This window comes from Toxotes jaculatrix, chromosome 10 (assembly GCF_017976425.1).
Source record: "Toxotes jaculatrix isolate fToxJac2 chromosome 10, fToxJac2.pri, whole genome shotgun sequence".
NCBI lineage: Eukaryota > Metazoa > Chordata > Actinopteri > Toxotidae > Toxotes > Toxotes jaculatrix.
Genome location: NC_054403.1, coordinates 18,150,253 through 18,164,215, shown reverse-complemented (window position 1 = coordinate 18,164,215; position 13,963 = coordinate 18,150,253). Strand labels below are relative to the sequence as shown.

Genomic DNA, 13,963 nt, shown 5'->3' with positions numbered 1-13,963 from the left:
TTCAGCACAGTATCTGTTTTATTTTATTTTATTTTATTTTACTTAGTTTAGTTATTTATGGTTGTTTTGTCTTTTTAAATATTTGCCCTTCTGATAATCTAGATAGAATAGGATTTTATCACGATTGGTCATTCAAAAATAAATAAATAAAAATTCAGATTCAGATCCAGATCCAGAGGGTGCACTCAGGTTTACATTTTATTAATATTTCTCTCATGGTTTAGCCATTGTGTACTTTTATTAACATTTAAAAGTCGTGATTTTAGTCTCGAGTCATCAACACTGAGCAATTCACACCTACCCACTCCCCTGAGCAGCCCACAGTGTTCAGCCCACTACTGTGTGTGTGCATGTGTGTGTGTGTGTGTGTGTGTGTGTGTGTGTGTGTGTAGCCCTGATTGTATCTTCCACACTCTGACAATAAAACACCACAGAAGCGCTCTTTTACCGAACCCCTCGTTTCGTCCGGTATCAGTTTCGACCTATGGCTGCTGCATGATATTATCTGTGGACAGTGCTGTTTCTGGTCGTTTCTGTGAGGGCGGGGCTCACCTGTCCGGCACACCTGCACTCAGGAAGTGCTGTGACGTCAGCGGGAGAGGTGTTCGAAGGCATGGCTCAGGAATTCAACGAAACAATCCTGCTCGACCTGATCGGCGATCAGCTCAGATATATTCGTGTCACCAGAGGTACACAACAACAGAAGCCTTAAATTTCGTCAGTCGACTGGGGCAAACACACACTCACACACTCCGGATCGAGCAGGTTGCTTTGTCTTTGCTTGGCACATTTTTTTGTGGATCTTTTTGTGTGTTTATTTTTAAAGAAGATAGTTTTTAAAAAAATGTCTCTTTCGAGTATTTTACCCGATGAAACGGCCTTTGCCGACTTCAAAAAGCAGTGTTTGTCAACGGAGAATTGGTTGAACAAGTATGACAATAATGGCATGCAAGTGTGGGTCGAACATCCTCCTGCAAATAAAGGAAACCACGTACCTAAAATCCATAAGATCAAGGTAAGTTCAGTTAAACACTAACTTCACACTATCTGCACAATCTGGACCTCATACCTGACTCTGTGGGTGCTCCATTGTGAACTTACCCTGTTTTAATTGTTTGTGTGTGTGTGTGTGTGTGTGTGTGTGTGTGTGTGTGTGTGTGTGTGTGTGTGTGTGTGTGTGTTTCAGTGTAAATTGACCATCAAAGATGTATCAGCAGCCACTATGTTCGACGTCCTTCACGATGGCCAGTACCGTAAGAAGTGGGACCCCGCCATGTTGGACAGTTTTGACATTGCCCGGCTCTCTGCTAATGCTGATGTGGGCTACTACTCATGTGAGGACTCCTATCCGTTGTGTCTTATCACATTCCTGTGTGTGTTTGTGGCTCTAAAAGTCACCCACCAGCAACATGTTAGTGCTCAGTGTAGGCCTGACTCAGTTTCACCTGTTACACACAAGAAACACGGGAAAAGGAAAAGAGTGTATTTTATTGTTTAATTAATATTTGGTATGTTTAAAATCGAAGAATAGTACTGTCAAGAATGAAACAGTGCTATTCATTAATCCAACCACATTCTCAGTACAATAAATACAAATTGTAATTGTTAAATTGTATAACACCCCAGTGACTTCTTTAAACATTGTGTTCTTTACAAAAGTAAGGTTTTTCCCATCGGCAAGCGCTTGCAGCTATATTTACATGTGTAAATATATATATATATATATATTGTTTGTTTTTTCTTCCATCATCCTTCCGTGGTACATCTGTTTGTGTCATTGCTTCTAGCTTCCATTTCTAATGTATCAGAGCCTGTTGCTTCTGTTGCCCCTTTCCTAAGCTCCTGCAGCCCTCAGGGCTGAAAAGTGAGCAGCGTCTTGTTCCACCGGTGTATTTATTGCCATAACAGGGCTGCATTTGTTGAGACCAAGGTTGTGACGGTGGAAAACTGAACTAATGAAGTAGGTCTAACACAATATAACAAGATTTTTATGTCTGTTTTTTTTTTTTCTTCTGCAGGGCTTTGTCCAAAGCCTATAAAGAACAGGGATGTGGTGACGCTCCGTTCATGGCAGGTGATGGATGACGAGTACATTATCATTAACTTCTCCGTCAAACACCCGGTACGCCACCTTCTCTGTTCTAATGTTTTGTGTATGCTGATTGGCCTTTTTTTCCATCTAGAAACACATCTTATTCATAATGAGAGTTTCACATTGCATAACTTGTCCAAAGATCCAAAGATCTGAAAGAGGTTTTTTTCCTCATTATTCTGCTGTTTGACTGTTTTGATCCAATTACAGAAATACCCTCCTCGCAGCGACCTGGTGAGGGCCATTTCCATCCTCACTGGCTATTTCATCAAGCCCACGGGACCAAATAGCTGTACTTTCATATACCTTTCACAAGCCGACCCCAAAGGTAAGACCATAACCAACATCGTTCTGTTCCAACTGAGAATTCTTGCTGAAGTTTTTAAACTTCGCCCTGGTCTCTTTGCTCTAGGTTCTCTTCCAAAGTGGGTGGTGAACAAAGCATCTCAGGTTCTCGCTCCTCGGGTATGTAACATTACACAACTGTTGTTCCAAACTCTTTGCAGCAAAAGTTTTATTTCCTTCTTCTTAACACTGATACGGCTAAAATACATGAACTGTGCATCAGTATGTCTTACACTGCGACCATGTGTGTCCAGGAGGTGAAAGTGTGCAAGAGGTGTGTGCACGCGTAAGGGAGTGAGGGTTTCATGTGCCTTAAAAGGACAATGGTAACCATAGAAACCAGATTTAAGGGCCTGTCCCAGTAAGGTTGCTGACAAAGGAGTATCTCAGCTTGAGCTGTTGCTCTCTCTCTCCTGGCAGAACTCGTTCCCCAGGTTTCATATCCTTCGCAGATTGAAACTATTTAGACCAAAGTGTATCTGTGTATGTGTATCTGTGTGCGTGTGTGTGTGTGTGTGAGAGTGTGAGAGAGAGAGAGAGAAACTTCCATTGAGAAACTTGTGCTTTTAACTAAACGGAAACATTGACCTTCTGTACCTTGAAACCATTCTTTTCTGTGAATAAAATATTATAAGGCAAGAACACATAGCAAAGGAAAGATCACCATCTTAGACTTCATGGAATGCATGTTAAAACGTACGTAGCCTAAATACAACTCCTATTATTGTATTGTGGTTTGCATTTGTGTTGCATTTAGCTTTTGAGTACATTGTGTCAGAGCTGTAAATAGCTTTTCACAATCACTTCAGCTTGTGTTACTGCCATATAATCAGTTACACGTGTTTTGTGACCAGCTTTATCTTCAGCTTTGTTGACTGAGAATGAAGGTGTGGTTTGATCCTCATTGTGTCCTCTCTTCGCCCGCTCCTTCCAGGTGATGAAGAGTGTACACAAGGCGGGACAGAACTACCCAGAGTGGAAACAGCAGAACTCTCCCGACCAGAAGCCGTGGCTGTACCCAGAGCAGAACACCCTGCCCATGATGGACCCCGCTGAACTGTCCATACAGAGGGCAGACTCGCTAGAAAACGTGGATGAGAGTTCCAAGGTGGATGCTCAGGACAGCGAGGACAGTAGTTAAATCACACTGAAGTGATGAGAGGAAGGGTGTGCAAGACGGAGAGACTGGGGGATGGACTGTATATACTCACAAATACAATAAGACTTGACACCTCCGACTCTGTGAAATCGCCCCAACCCTCCAAATCAGTGCCTTCTGGGATGAGCAAGAGTATGAAGTGTTTACAGCTGTCTTATCAGATGGAAATGAGCACAGATCAAGTTGCCATTCACCTCAGTCTATGCTGAAGTAAGCTAAAAAAAAAAAATCTCTCCAGTGTTGGCCATATTGTAACTTCTTTACAATGTACAGGGTTAGAGGTGTTGGGGTTTGAATGTGGCATCGTTATAGCACTACATTTACAATGGCTCCTCTGTCAGGCCTTGTTTAGTTGCATGAACACATTTTTAAATGAGAGGAAACTAAGTGTCATTGTCCACTAGAGGCTCTTCATAAGGGACTGAACAGAAATAAGATTAGGCATTGTCAGTGGTGAAAGCAGTGATGTGGAAATTCCGACCCCACAATTTCTCCTTTAAACATTATAGAAACTATTTTAGCTTAACCTTTTTTTTGTTGAATGTCTGATCAAGATGAACACACTAAAAATAGCCACTTTTGATTTTTTAAATCACATTAATATGGTTAGTTACACTGTTACACAACAGGTTTCATGTTAATAAGATAACATGAAACACAGTGAAAGGTTCTGGGTTTGTGCAGCAGCTCTGTGCACCAACCTTGACTCTGTTTTTCAGAAATCCAAAATTTTTTAGCTTTTTCTTTTTTAGACACAACACCCCACTGTCACTATGTTTGCGACTGATTTTGTTTTTAAATGTGAATTTTATGGCTACACTTCAGTTCATTTTATTTAGTCATGATTAATGAACAGCTATGCTGTATTTCTGTCTTCTATGTGTAATACAGGAAGACTGTTTTGAAGGTTCATGGTATTTATTAAGAAGTTGTGCAATCATAGTGTATGCATGGTAATTCTTATATGAGTTATACAGACTTGCATTGGCACTCAGGGAGACAATCAGCTGTGTCACTGAGAATGAAAATCTAGTTTGGTTGTATTAACGTGTAAAATGTAGATAACAAATTTTGGCATTTTGCCTGTCGATTTTCACTTTACCCAAAGGATCAGAAAGACCTCTTTTATTTTATTTATTCGAAGTTGCTGTAACCTCAGATGAAGTCATGATGGAGAAATTACACTGGAATGAACCCCGCAGGCCGAGATTGTCAGGTTTTTCTTCTTGTCAGGTTTTTGATTTGTGATATGAACAATGTTACATGGTCTTCACTTAAAAAAAAAAAAAAAAAAAGAAAACCTCACACTGTTAACATGCGTTCTTGTTCACTGTCATTGACTGCATTCCTCTTAAGGTGACAGTCAGTTTCAAGAGAAACCAACATACGAAGTAGAACAAGTCTGGTTACTTTTCCAGAGCAAACCCGTCCGTGTCCAGTTCTGTTACAGGTTGTTCAAGTACACAAGAACAAAGATGAGTTCAAAACCTGTTATTTATTTTACTTGTCAATGTTATGAAACACAATTAAAAAAAAACAAAAAACAGTTTCATAATGAGCTCTAGATCATAAAAAAAAAAAAAATCAGATGGAATACCAAAAGTTATTCCTTTATGAAAATTGTTAGTGTACAAAAGAATAAGAGTGTTGAAATGAAACAGGCAGGTATATACACATCTCTTTTGCAAATGTATAAAATACATGAGCTAACTGTATTCTAGCATACTGCAGTAACAACCAGAGGTACCGAGCTGTTTTCTATAAATGTTCGAATGTGTGTAGATTTACTTCACGCCCGGAGCATGCGTCTGCTGATTTTACTGATTAATACACGCTGAACCAAAGAGGCGAAAATAAAGAAAGTGCATGACAGAGTTTTCAGTCGGCATGAAAACCTGCAATCCTCTGGATCTCTGTCACACACAGATAAACACCCGATTATTGGTTTTACCAGTATACTAAAATACAGGGCACAATAACATGTACTTCAACAGCAAGAAGTTAAAAGTTATACCTGTCGACAGTCTGGCACCTCAAATGAACAGTTTATACATTAAATAACTGCAATATCATTCAGCCCAGGAGCAGTGTATGTAAAACGTTTCATGTACAAAACATGAACAAAATTAATACTTGACAGTATTAAATAAATGCTGGGTTCCCAATAGCAATCAATTACATATATTTACACAAGGTGATATTTCCTACACGATTACAAATATTTGTTAAATAAAAAATTGATGTACAGTGCATTCACAGTGATGTTTAAAAATCTACTAGATGTTGTGCACTCAACATAATTTTCTCTTAAAAGATGTGAGGACATACTGTCTCTGTACCAGATGTGTCGGTGTGTACTGAAATCCAAGTCATATATACATTTTTCTTACATGATATTCACTCACTTGCCAGTTTATTAGGTGCACTTACAGATACTGATATATCTGTCTCTACTTTAAGTCATTAATGCAAATGTGTACAGTACACACGAGTGCTACTATGAACTTGATTTAAGTTAAAATTCCTAGGCTGTGGTAAAAACATCTAATTAGGGCTTGAGTATATTTCATATTTCTCAGTAGATTTCTCAACTATCTGGGTGAGAAAGGAAAGTGAGCATTTAACAGGGCTGGTGTTGTTCTTACATGGAGGGCTTTAAGTGAGTCTGCAAGTCATACATCAGTCATCCTGAGGCTGAGACAGAATGGAGGCCAGAGTCTGTGGGAGGAGAGTGATGACGAGCCATGACGTGTCTGCCAACCTCTCTCTCTCTCTCTCTCTCTCTCTCTCTCTCTCTCTCTCTCTCTCTCTCTCTCTCTCTCTGCTGCCACCTAGTGTACAGTCCTCTCCTTCTGCCTTTGGTAGTCTTAAAAAAGAACACAGAGTAGAACATTATGATACTGTAAGCGATGTCTTTATATAATCTCATACCAGCATGATATAATTCAGTGACTCCGAAGCCATTTTTTTTTCTGTTGACAACAGGCAGTGATATGAGCCAGATGTATGTATGTGGGTACTGAAACATACTGGCATCTGTACAAATTCTTCATGTTTGCTCCATAAGAAAAAGATTTCAAAAAGTGAGTTTGTTATGGAAGCTTTCCTCACAAATGAACTTTTAACTGTCATTTTGATAGCACATGTAACATATACTGTAATATTAGCATACTATGATAAAAGGCACAATCTGAAACAGATTGGAATCTGCTATCGTGCCCATACTAAGCATAACAATTTAGGATGAATAAAGATCTATTTTATCTTATCTCAACAGTAACTCTAGACAGCAACTAACCTATTTATGTTTTCTGATGCTGTGAAAAAGGTTTGTTCACAACAATAATGTTTGTAAACAAAGCAAGAAAGCAGGCCTATATGTTTAATTATGATAGATGAAGATCCACACAAACGGTTAATTTTACAAATAAATTAATTACTGAAAAACTTAAAGTTATGACTACATAAATAGCAGATGAAATCTGGAGTCCACACTCTAAATTACTTAATGCAGTAAGACTTACTGTAAGGAAAGAAGCGAACCCTCATCAATATTTCTCGTGCAGTCTTCAGAATCTCTACAGCCTAAGGAGGAGGAAGAAATTTGCTGAATGCAGCACAATAAAAACCACAGACATGTTCAAACTACATGAAGAGCACCAAGCGTCCTATTTGTGAAGTTGTCTGACATTGTTATACACATGCAATGAAAATGATATCGACCAACCAGGTAATGTGATATATAACCTGCATAACGTGTTGATTCAAACCTGTTTGGATCTAAGCTTGAAATTACTGCTCTGACTTACTCTTGAGTGCTCTATGTCTTGGAAATCAACCTCATTCACAGAAAGAACCTGGTCTCCCTCTTGTAGCCCTGCTCTGTGGGCATCTGAGTCTGGGACCACCTGCCAACCCACCACACAAGCATGCAAAAATTAGTAATCACAATGTGGACATTTCTGAAAAGCAAACACAAGCACAACAAGTATGAATGCCAGTAAAGGCCATACCAAACACCAGAGTTATACACACACACCTTGGATATAAAGATTCCTAACTGTGACGCCTTGCCGCCACGGATGTTAAAGCCCAGCTGTGCTCCGGGAGGTTTCTTCAATATGATGGTGCGAGGTAGGAACTGGGTGAGCTCATTGTTGTAGTCAGGATGATGAACGCGCTACAAATGTACACAAACCTTGTCTTACTAAGAGCAATCAGATCAGATTTAACAGCCTGCAGAAAATTATGTTACAGGACATCACATGCAGTCCACTGAATGACTCTGACCCCTTTCTAGCTGATGTAGTGGAAATGGGAACAATTGATGTTGTGTGTTTCCAGTGTTGATAAAGTCTCTTGACCAGGAACAAGAGCAGAGGGGAAGCAGACTACATGTGAATACCAAAACGTCAACTAGAAAAGGGGTCAGAGCCATTGACCATGAGTCAGTGGGCAGCCGGTGAAGTCAAACAACAGTGTACAAACTCTCCTTCATATACATGTTTCATTCAGCGTGTAGTTCTATATAAGTGACATACCTCCTGTGGAGGTATCCATGCTGGTGGGTTCTCATAAGAAGGCAGGAATACCACCGGGAGCTGGTAGTCATCATAAGGAATTTTCTGATCCATTATAAATGAAAACGCCTAAAAAATGAGAAGTACATTGTTATGAACATTTGCTCCCTAACGTTTAGTACTCTATTGAAATGTACTGTTGACAAATGGGTCTGCCACAAAGGTCTTACAGCACAAAAACCAGCAGACATCAAAACATAACACTATCACTATCACTATGTCACTATCTCAGCTGCGTTCAGATCACATACTCTCCTCTAGATACTGAGTTGTACGAAAACAACGTTTCTAAAGACTAAGCCTGGTGGCACGGTACAATTTCTGGCGTGACTGTGAATATAATTATGTACATCTGTATCATATGATACAAATGTGCAGAATTTAAATCGTGCTTTAGCCGAAAGTGGGAAACTTAACGCTGAACAAACGAGATTCTAGCTAACGCTACACTTAGCTTACCAGCTAACTTCTAAACGAGCGTACGTTGCTTTGTTTACAGCTCATTTTACTAGCTTTTACTATTACTGTCATCTGAACTCTAACGACGAAGATACCACACAACTTCTGAATGGAAAAAATGCACAGTGAATGCCACAAAACAACAAATAATCTCACCGCAGGCTTCTCTGAAACCGCTAGCAACAAGCACTTCCTCTGTGTCGAGCAATGACTAGCATCTAGAGCATTACCGCCTCCTACTGTCTCGGAGGGGGAAATACTTCTGCCGTGTAGCGGTGTGGACCCTGGACGTATTGTAAAGGTATATTGCACCTATTATTACAGCTCTCTTAATAATCAATCCAAAGAGTGGACACAATTGCTGCTTTTGAGGTTTTGGTGTCCTTGACATAGCTTTACTGTTTCCGTCTGGATTTAGTCTTCCCCAGTGTTTCTCATAAAGCTCTAAAAAAAAATGATCACCATTATCTGTTGGATGTTTCCCCATAAAGAAAAAAGTATGTTTTACATTGCTGTATCTGTGTATTATTACTACTTATCTGTTTTGTCTGTATTTTTGATTGAGTGTAGATTGATTGGTTTGGATTTTTTCTTCATTTATTAATTTATTTTCCTCCACATTGTGCTTTTCCCTTCTGATTGTGAAAGTCTAATAATAATAATTTCAACAATCTCTTTGATCGCTTTTTAAAACCTTTTTTTTTTTTTTTTGTTTCTGCATGTGCTGTCACGTAAATGTGATATTCTTACTTTCTTGAATGTAATGGAAATATGTGAAATGGTTAACTCATCATGGAAAATATTTCAGGAGATCCAGATGTCTTAAAGAGAAGCGTTTATTAATAATAATTCAGAAGGTCATCTTCCCCGCAGAGCATGTTTAAACCCATACAAAACATATAACATTCATGTCTAAATAAGGATAGTCCTCATTGGACCACAGCAGCTATCCATGCATGTGTGAAGATTCTATTGGGCACCAAATCCTAATCACTAATCCACGTCATCCTAAATCACGTTGTATATTCTGTGGAATACTTGTGTCTTTTCCAAAGGGAAGACTGTGTGCCTTGTGACCCTGAGGGGCACCTGTGTTATGGCTGTTTACTCTCTCATCCAGAGGCTTGGATGTCTTCACAGCTATGTTTAGGGACAGACAGTGAACTACTGCCTTTAGGTCCTACTTCTAACCAACCTGTGGAAACGTTGCCTGATACAATCTAAAGACTGAAAGAAGGAAAAATTCCTTCACATTTAACTGGTGAAGAAAACTTCATGAAGCAGATCCTGATGGTTACTGGCTGTACGTGACTGTGTGCTTGGAAGTACTGACACTGAGACACTACCTATGAGTGATTTGTTTTTTGTTTTTTTTTTTGTTTTTTTTTGGTTAATCCCTCACCTGTTCAGCCAGTTTTAGCAGCATTAGCACTGCAAATAGTTCACATTAGGCTACACATTCATTAAATAATTAAACCTAACCTAATTGTCTTCTGCAAATTTCCATCTTGTAGCTGGGAGTCACAGTTTTGAACTGCTTATAACTACGGACAACTATACACTTCACTGCTTTTGTTACTGTGAAGCTCCGTCAGCCCTTTTTGCTCTAATAGACAGGTTCAATACACCATCCCATGGTTACAAAAATATTTTTTTTTGCACTCCCACATCTCTTGCTATTTGATCCCCTGTCAAACCAAAAGCTGTTCTTTTGGAATCTCTCCATCTCGCTGCATTTTTGCAGTTCCCTTTTTGTTGGATGACGGTCTCCATGCCACCTCCGATTTATCCAGTAGTTGACGTGCAGTGGTTTTCCATGAAAAGCCAATGCCGTTTCTCTTGTCTCAACTTGAAGCGCGCACACTGACAAAGTTCTCATTGCCCCTGGACGCACAGAGCTGTCTGAGTCATTTTGACCTTTGCAAGCACAGATTTCATTCCTGATCCAGATACAATATTCCAACATCTAGGTTTGATCTGGTTATGGTTGCATGTAATTAATGTATAATTCCTTGGCAGAATATCAGCTTTACACACCCATCCTGCAGGAAGCCTCATGAAATTTCTTTCTTTTTCTTCTTCTTTTTTTTTTTTTTACTTTCGTCTACTACATGTATAAAATACTCTCTCCATGTTAAGCTTGAGTCAAAACTCTGAAAAAAAGTTCCAACTTCAGTTTCATCTTGTATATTCTTAACTTTATGCTATACATTTTGTCTTATTTTCCACAAAGCTCTGCCATCTGCAGACACTGATCTTCCCATATCCACTGACAGATGTGCAAAAACATCATTTATCATCATAACAGAAAATAAAGTGGAACTTACAACACTCCCCTGAGGTATCCCATTTCCTACAACTAGTTTATTTGACCATTCTGACCCTGTTTTAACCTTATTAGTTCTTCTATATAGAAGGTCCATCAACCAACTGAAAACCGTCCCCCTGACTCCCACTAAAAGCAACTTGATCGGCAGCCCCTCTCTTTATAATGTGTCATATGGGTTTCTTATTCTTATTACTTGTTCCTTACTAATCTGGGGTATTACAAAATACCAACAACTTCTTAGTCCCTCCATATTTAAATGTTTCAGCATGATATATTTCACCTCTCCTTGGTGCTGGCATCTCTGTTATAGTCAGGGCTTTCATTAGTTCTCTATAAACTGGACTGGACTCTAACACAGCTGATATTATGCCTTCTCTTATTTCACTGTCAAATGTTTTATGTTCATATCATAATCAGTCTGACTCGGGTACTGTATCTATCACTGTCTTTCTGAAATTTCTCCCAGTTAGAATACTCTAATACCCACTTCACACCCACCTGTCTTCAGTGGCTGGTAATGTGGAAATATTTACTCTGCACAAGCCTGGATAATGGTCACTCCCCATGGTTTCCACTTCCTCCACCCTACACCTACACACACAATGTTGTAAACCAGCGCAGGATCAAATACAGGTTCCTTACTAACATCTATGCTTGTTTTTTTTTTATCTCCAACACTAAAGCACATTGAATTCTTTTCTGAAGAACAAATCTTTCATCACCTGACCACTATTATCTGTTGTCTCGCTCCCTCATAGTATGGACTGCGCTTTGAAATACATACATGCACCCTACAACATTATTTCTATTGCGTCAAGAGTGGATCTGTTTTCAGCTTGTTTAATTCCAGCCTTGTATGTGGGCAGATGTTTAGTAGTGACTCAACTGCTTGATGAACTCATTGCTTACTTATTCCCATTTCAAGCTTGCCATATTCAAGTGATGCACAGCTGCTTTAACAAGAATCAATTCAGTTTTAGATTTAATGTCCGATGTTGCATCCATCACTCCTGCTACAAAAGGTCACCAAGTTCCTCTTCTCCATCCACACCTGTCTCAGATCGTGCTGCAGTTTGCTGAAAATGTGTGCAAGTCTTTTCCTTTCATTTCATTTACTTGTAAGTGAAATATTCTGCACTCCCAAGTTCTCAACTATTTCTCTCATATCAACACTGAGCTGTTCTCCAGAAATCACCCCCATCTAGCCGGCTGACCCTGTGCTCCCCTGTTATTACCACTTTTCCAACACATTAATCATTTTCGCTCCACTGCTTCTCTAATTTACCCTCTAATTACTTTTGTTAGCTTTAGTGGATTTACTTACTTTGCTCCCTCTAACCCTATCACAACATTAAGCAATTCTGCTGCCTTTGAGCCATTCTCCTCCAGCTCCCTTTTTCTAAAGCAGGACTAGTCAGTGTGTTATTTCCTTTATCTAACTAGAAACTTGACTCTGATTTGAAATGACATGGGACATTCCTTATTTGTCAGCAAGGGCATCAACAAATCATTTCCGAACACACAGCAAGCCTAAACCTGTTAGAATTCCACATTAGTGAGACTAAGACATTGTAGAAAGTTGCGGTACATGCTCATGACTAAAATGGCAGAAATCAATAGTCTCACAGCTCCTTTGAATATCAGATTTCTTCAGATTAGTTTGTACAGCTGATCCACTAGCTGTAGTTGTCACAATTCTTCAAGGAGGAGATTTAATCCAGAACTAAAATGAAGATCACTCAATTCCAAATATCTAACTCTTGTGTTAGTGTCGTGTCTGCTACAATCTCTCATTTACACATTTCTTTCCAACTTCAGCTGACAACTTTAAGACAGCTCCAGTTTTCATTTGAAAATAATGTGTAGCCTATGGTCAAATATACCCATCTGGCTCATTTGAATGACTCCTGAAGTTAATCACATCAGCGCTTCACAGTGTATGTCTGCGTTTATTATTCTTTAAGTTACATTATAGTTGGATTTAGTTCAGTTTTAGAAGAGCAGATTGACTGATGCGTCAGGTCCACAGTGCCGCACCACTCAGTAATCACTTTGACAAAAGTAAATCAGACGCATTGCTGTGGCAGTATCTCAGCTGATGCTATCGTAGCAAAGGCAGGGTAAACCCAGGCAGACAGATGCAATGAGGAAGCTTTAATTGAAACAACGGTGACCAAGACTTACAGGAAAACAAACAAATGGGCAGGCAGGTACAGAAATGAGAACAGGACATGGTGACAAGAAGAGTCCCCAACACTAAAAACTCATCAGCCTGGCAAATGACTGTGTGCTGGTATATATTTATTGTGAATTAATTAGGGAATGGGAAACAGCTGAGCAGGTGGATATGGGGAGTCAGGTGACTGAAACAGGTGGGACAATCTGAGGGCAACTGGTGGACAGTTGGAGAACAGCAGGTCGGAAAGGGTCCACAAGGGGTCTGAGGAAGAGAGAACATGGGTGAGAGGGACAGAGGGACAGACTGAGAAAAATGATCAGGACCAGGGCAGAAACTGTGACAGAGCTTTATCAAGCAGGTTTCAAGTCTCTGCAAGTTTTATCCTGCAATTAACTGACATGAAAACACTGACTGACAGGTATGAAAAACACACACCTGGCACATGAACAAATCTGAAACTCTAATGGAGCAGTAATGGAATGGCATTTTGTACTAAATGAACAATATGAATTTCCATTTTTCCCTCTTCCAAAACCACTTTCAGGAGTTCTATAGTCCTGCTATGGGAGAACCCCTCAGATCTTTTATTTAAATGAAAGTAGAAATATCACAAAGCATATGCACTCTGTTAAAAGTAAATGTCCTGCATTCAAAAATGTTTCTTGACTAAAAGTACAAAGTACACTTTAAGTATATCTTATATCTTTAAGTATATCCTAATGCAGGCAGGAGGGAGTGTCAGGGTCTGAAAAAAAAAACAGAATATTAGAATATTTATGAGCAAACAACCCGACTGAATGAATGAAAGGACGAATGAGCA

General features: G+C 39.4%; 2 protein-coding genes across 4 annotated transcripts; one reads left to right on the top strand and one right to left on the bottom strand.

Annotated features, from left to right (window-relative positions):
- The first annotated feature begins 681 nt into the window (after window positions 1-681).
- stard14 (START domain containing 14) lies at window positions 682-5,193 on the top strand. Its single transcript, XM_041047954.1, has 6 exons — window positions 682-1,015; window positions 1,187-1,334; window positions 2,019-2,122; window positions 2,303-2,420; window positions 2,505-2,557; window positions 3,372-5,193. Exons 1-6 carry the CDS (start codon window positions 845-847, stop codon window positions 3,576-3,578), a joined length of 801 nt encoding a protein of 266 aa, XP_040903888.1. The 5' UTR covers window positions 682-844; the 3' UTR covers window positions 3,579-5,193.
- An 894-nt stretch (window positions 5,194-6,087) lies between these two features.
- On the bottom strand, window positions 6,088-8,851 carry pdzd11 (PDZ domain containing 11). 3 transcript variants are annotated; one of them, XM_041047958.1, is made up of 7 exons: window positions 8,792-8,851; window positions 8,138-8,245; window positions 7,636-7,776; window positions 7,406-7,504; window positions 7,121-7,181; window positions 6,420-6,462; window positions 6,088-6,383 (listed from the first exon to the last, which is right to left on the bottom strand). In XM_041047958.1, the coding sequence occupies exons 2-6, from the start codon at window positions 8,228-8,230 to the stop codon at window positions 6,428-6,430; spliced, it is 429 nt and encodes a 142-aa protein (XP_040903892.1). In that variant the 5' UTR covers window positions 8,231-8,245; window positions 8,792-8,851; the 3' UTR covers window positions 6,088-6,383; window positions 6,420-6,427. The 3 variants fall into 3 exon arrangements, with proteins under 3 accessions (XP_040903892.1, XP_040903893.1, XP_040903891.1); XM_041047959.1 differs by having other exon boundaries at window positions 6,088-6,377; XM_041047957.1 differs by having other exon boundaries at window positions 6,088-6,462.
- Between the last annotated feature and the right edge of the window lie 5,112 nt (window positions 8,852-13,963).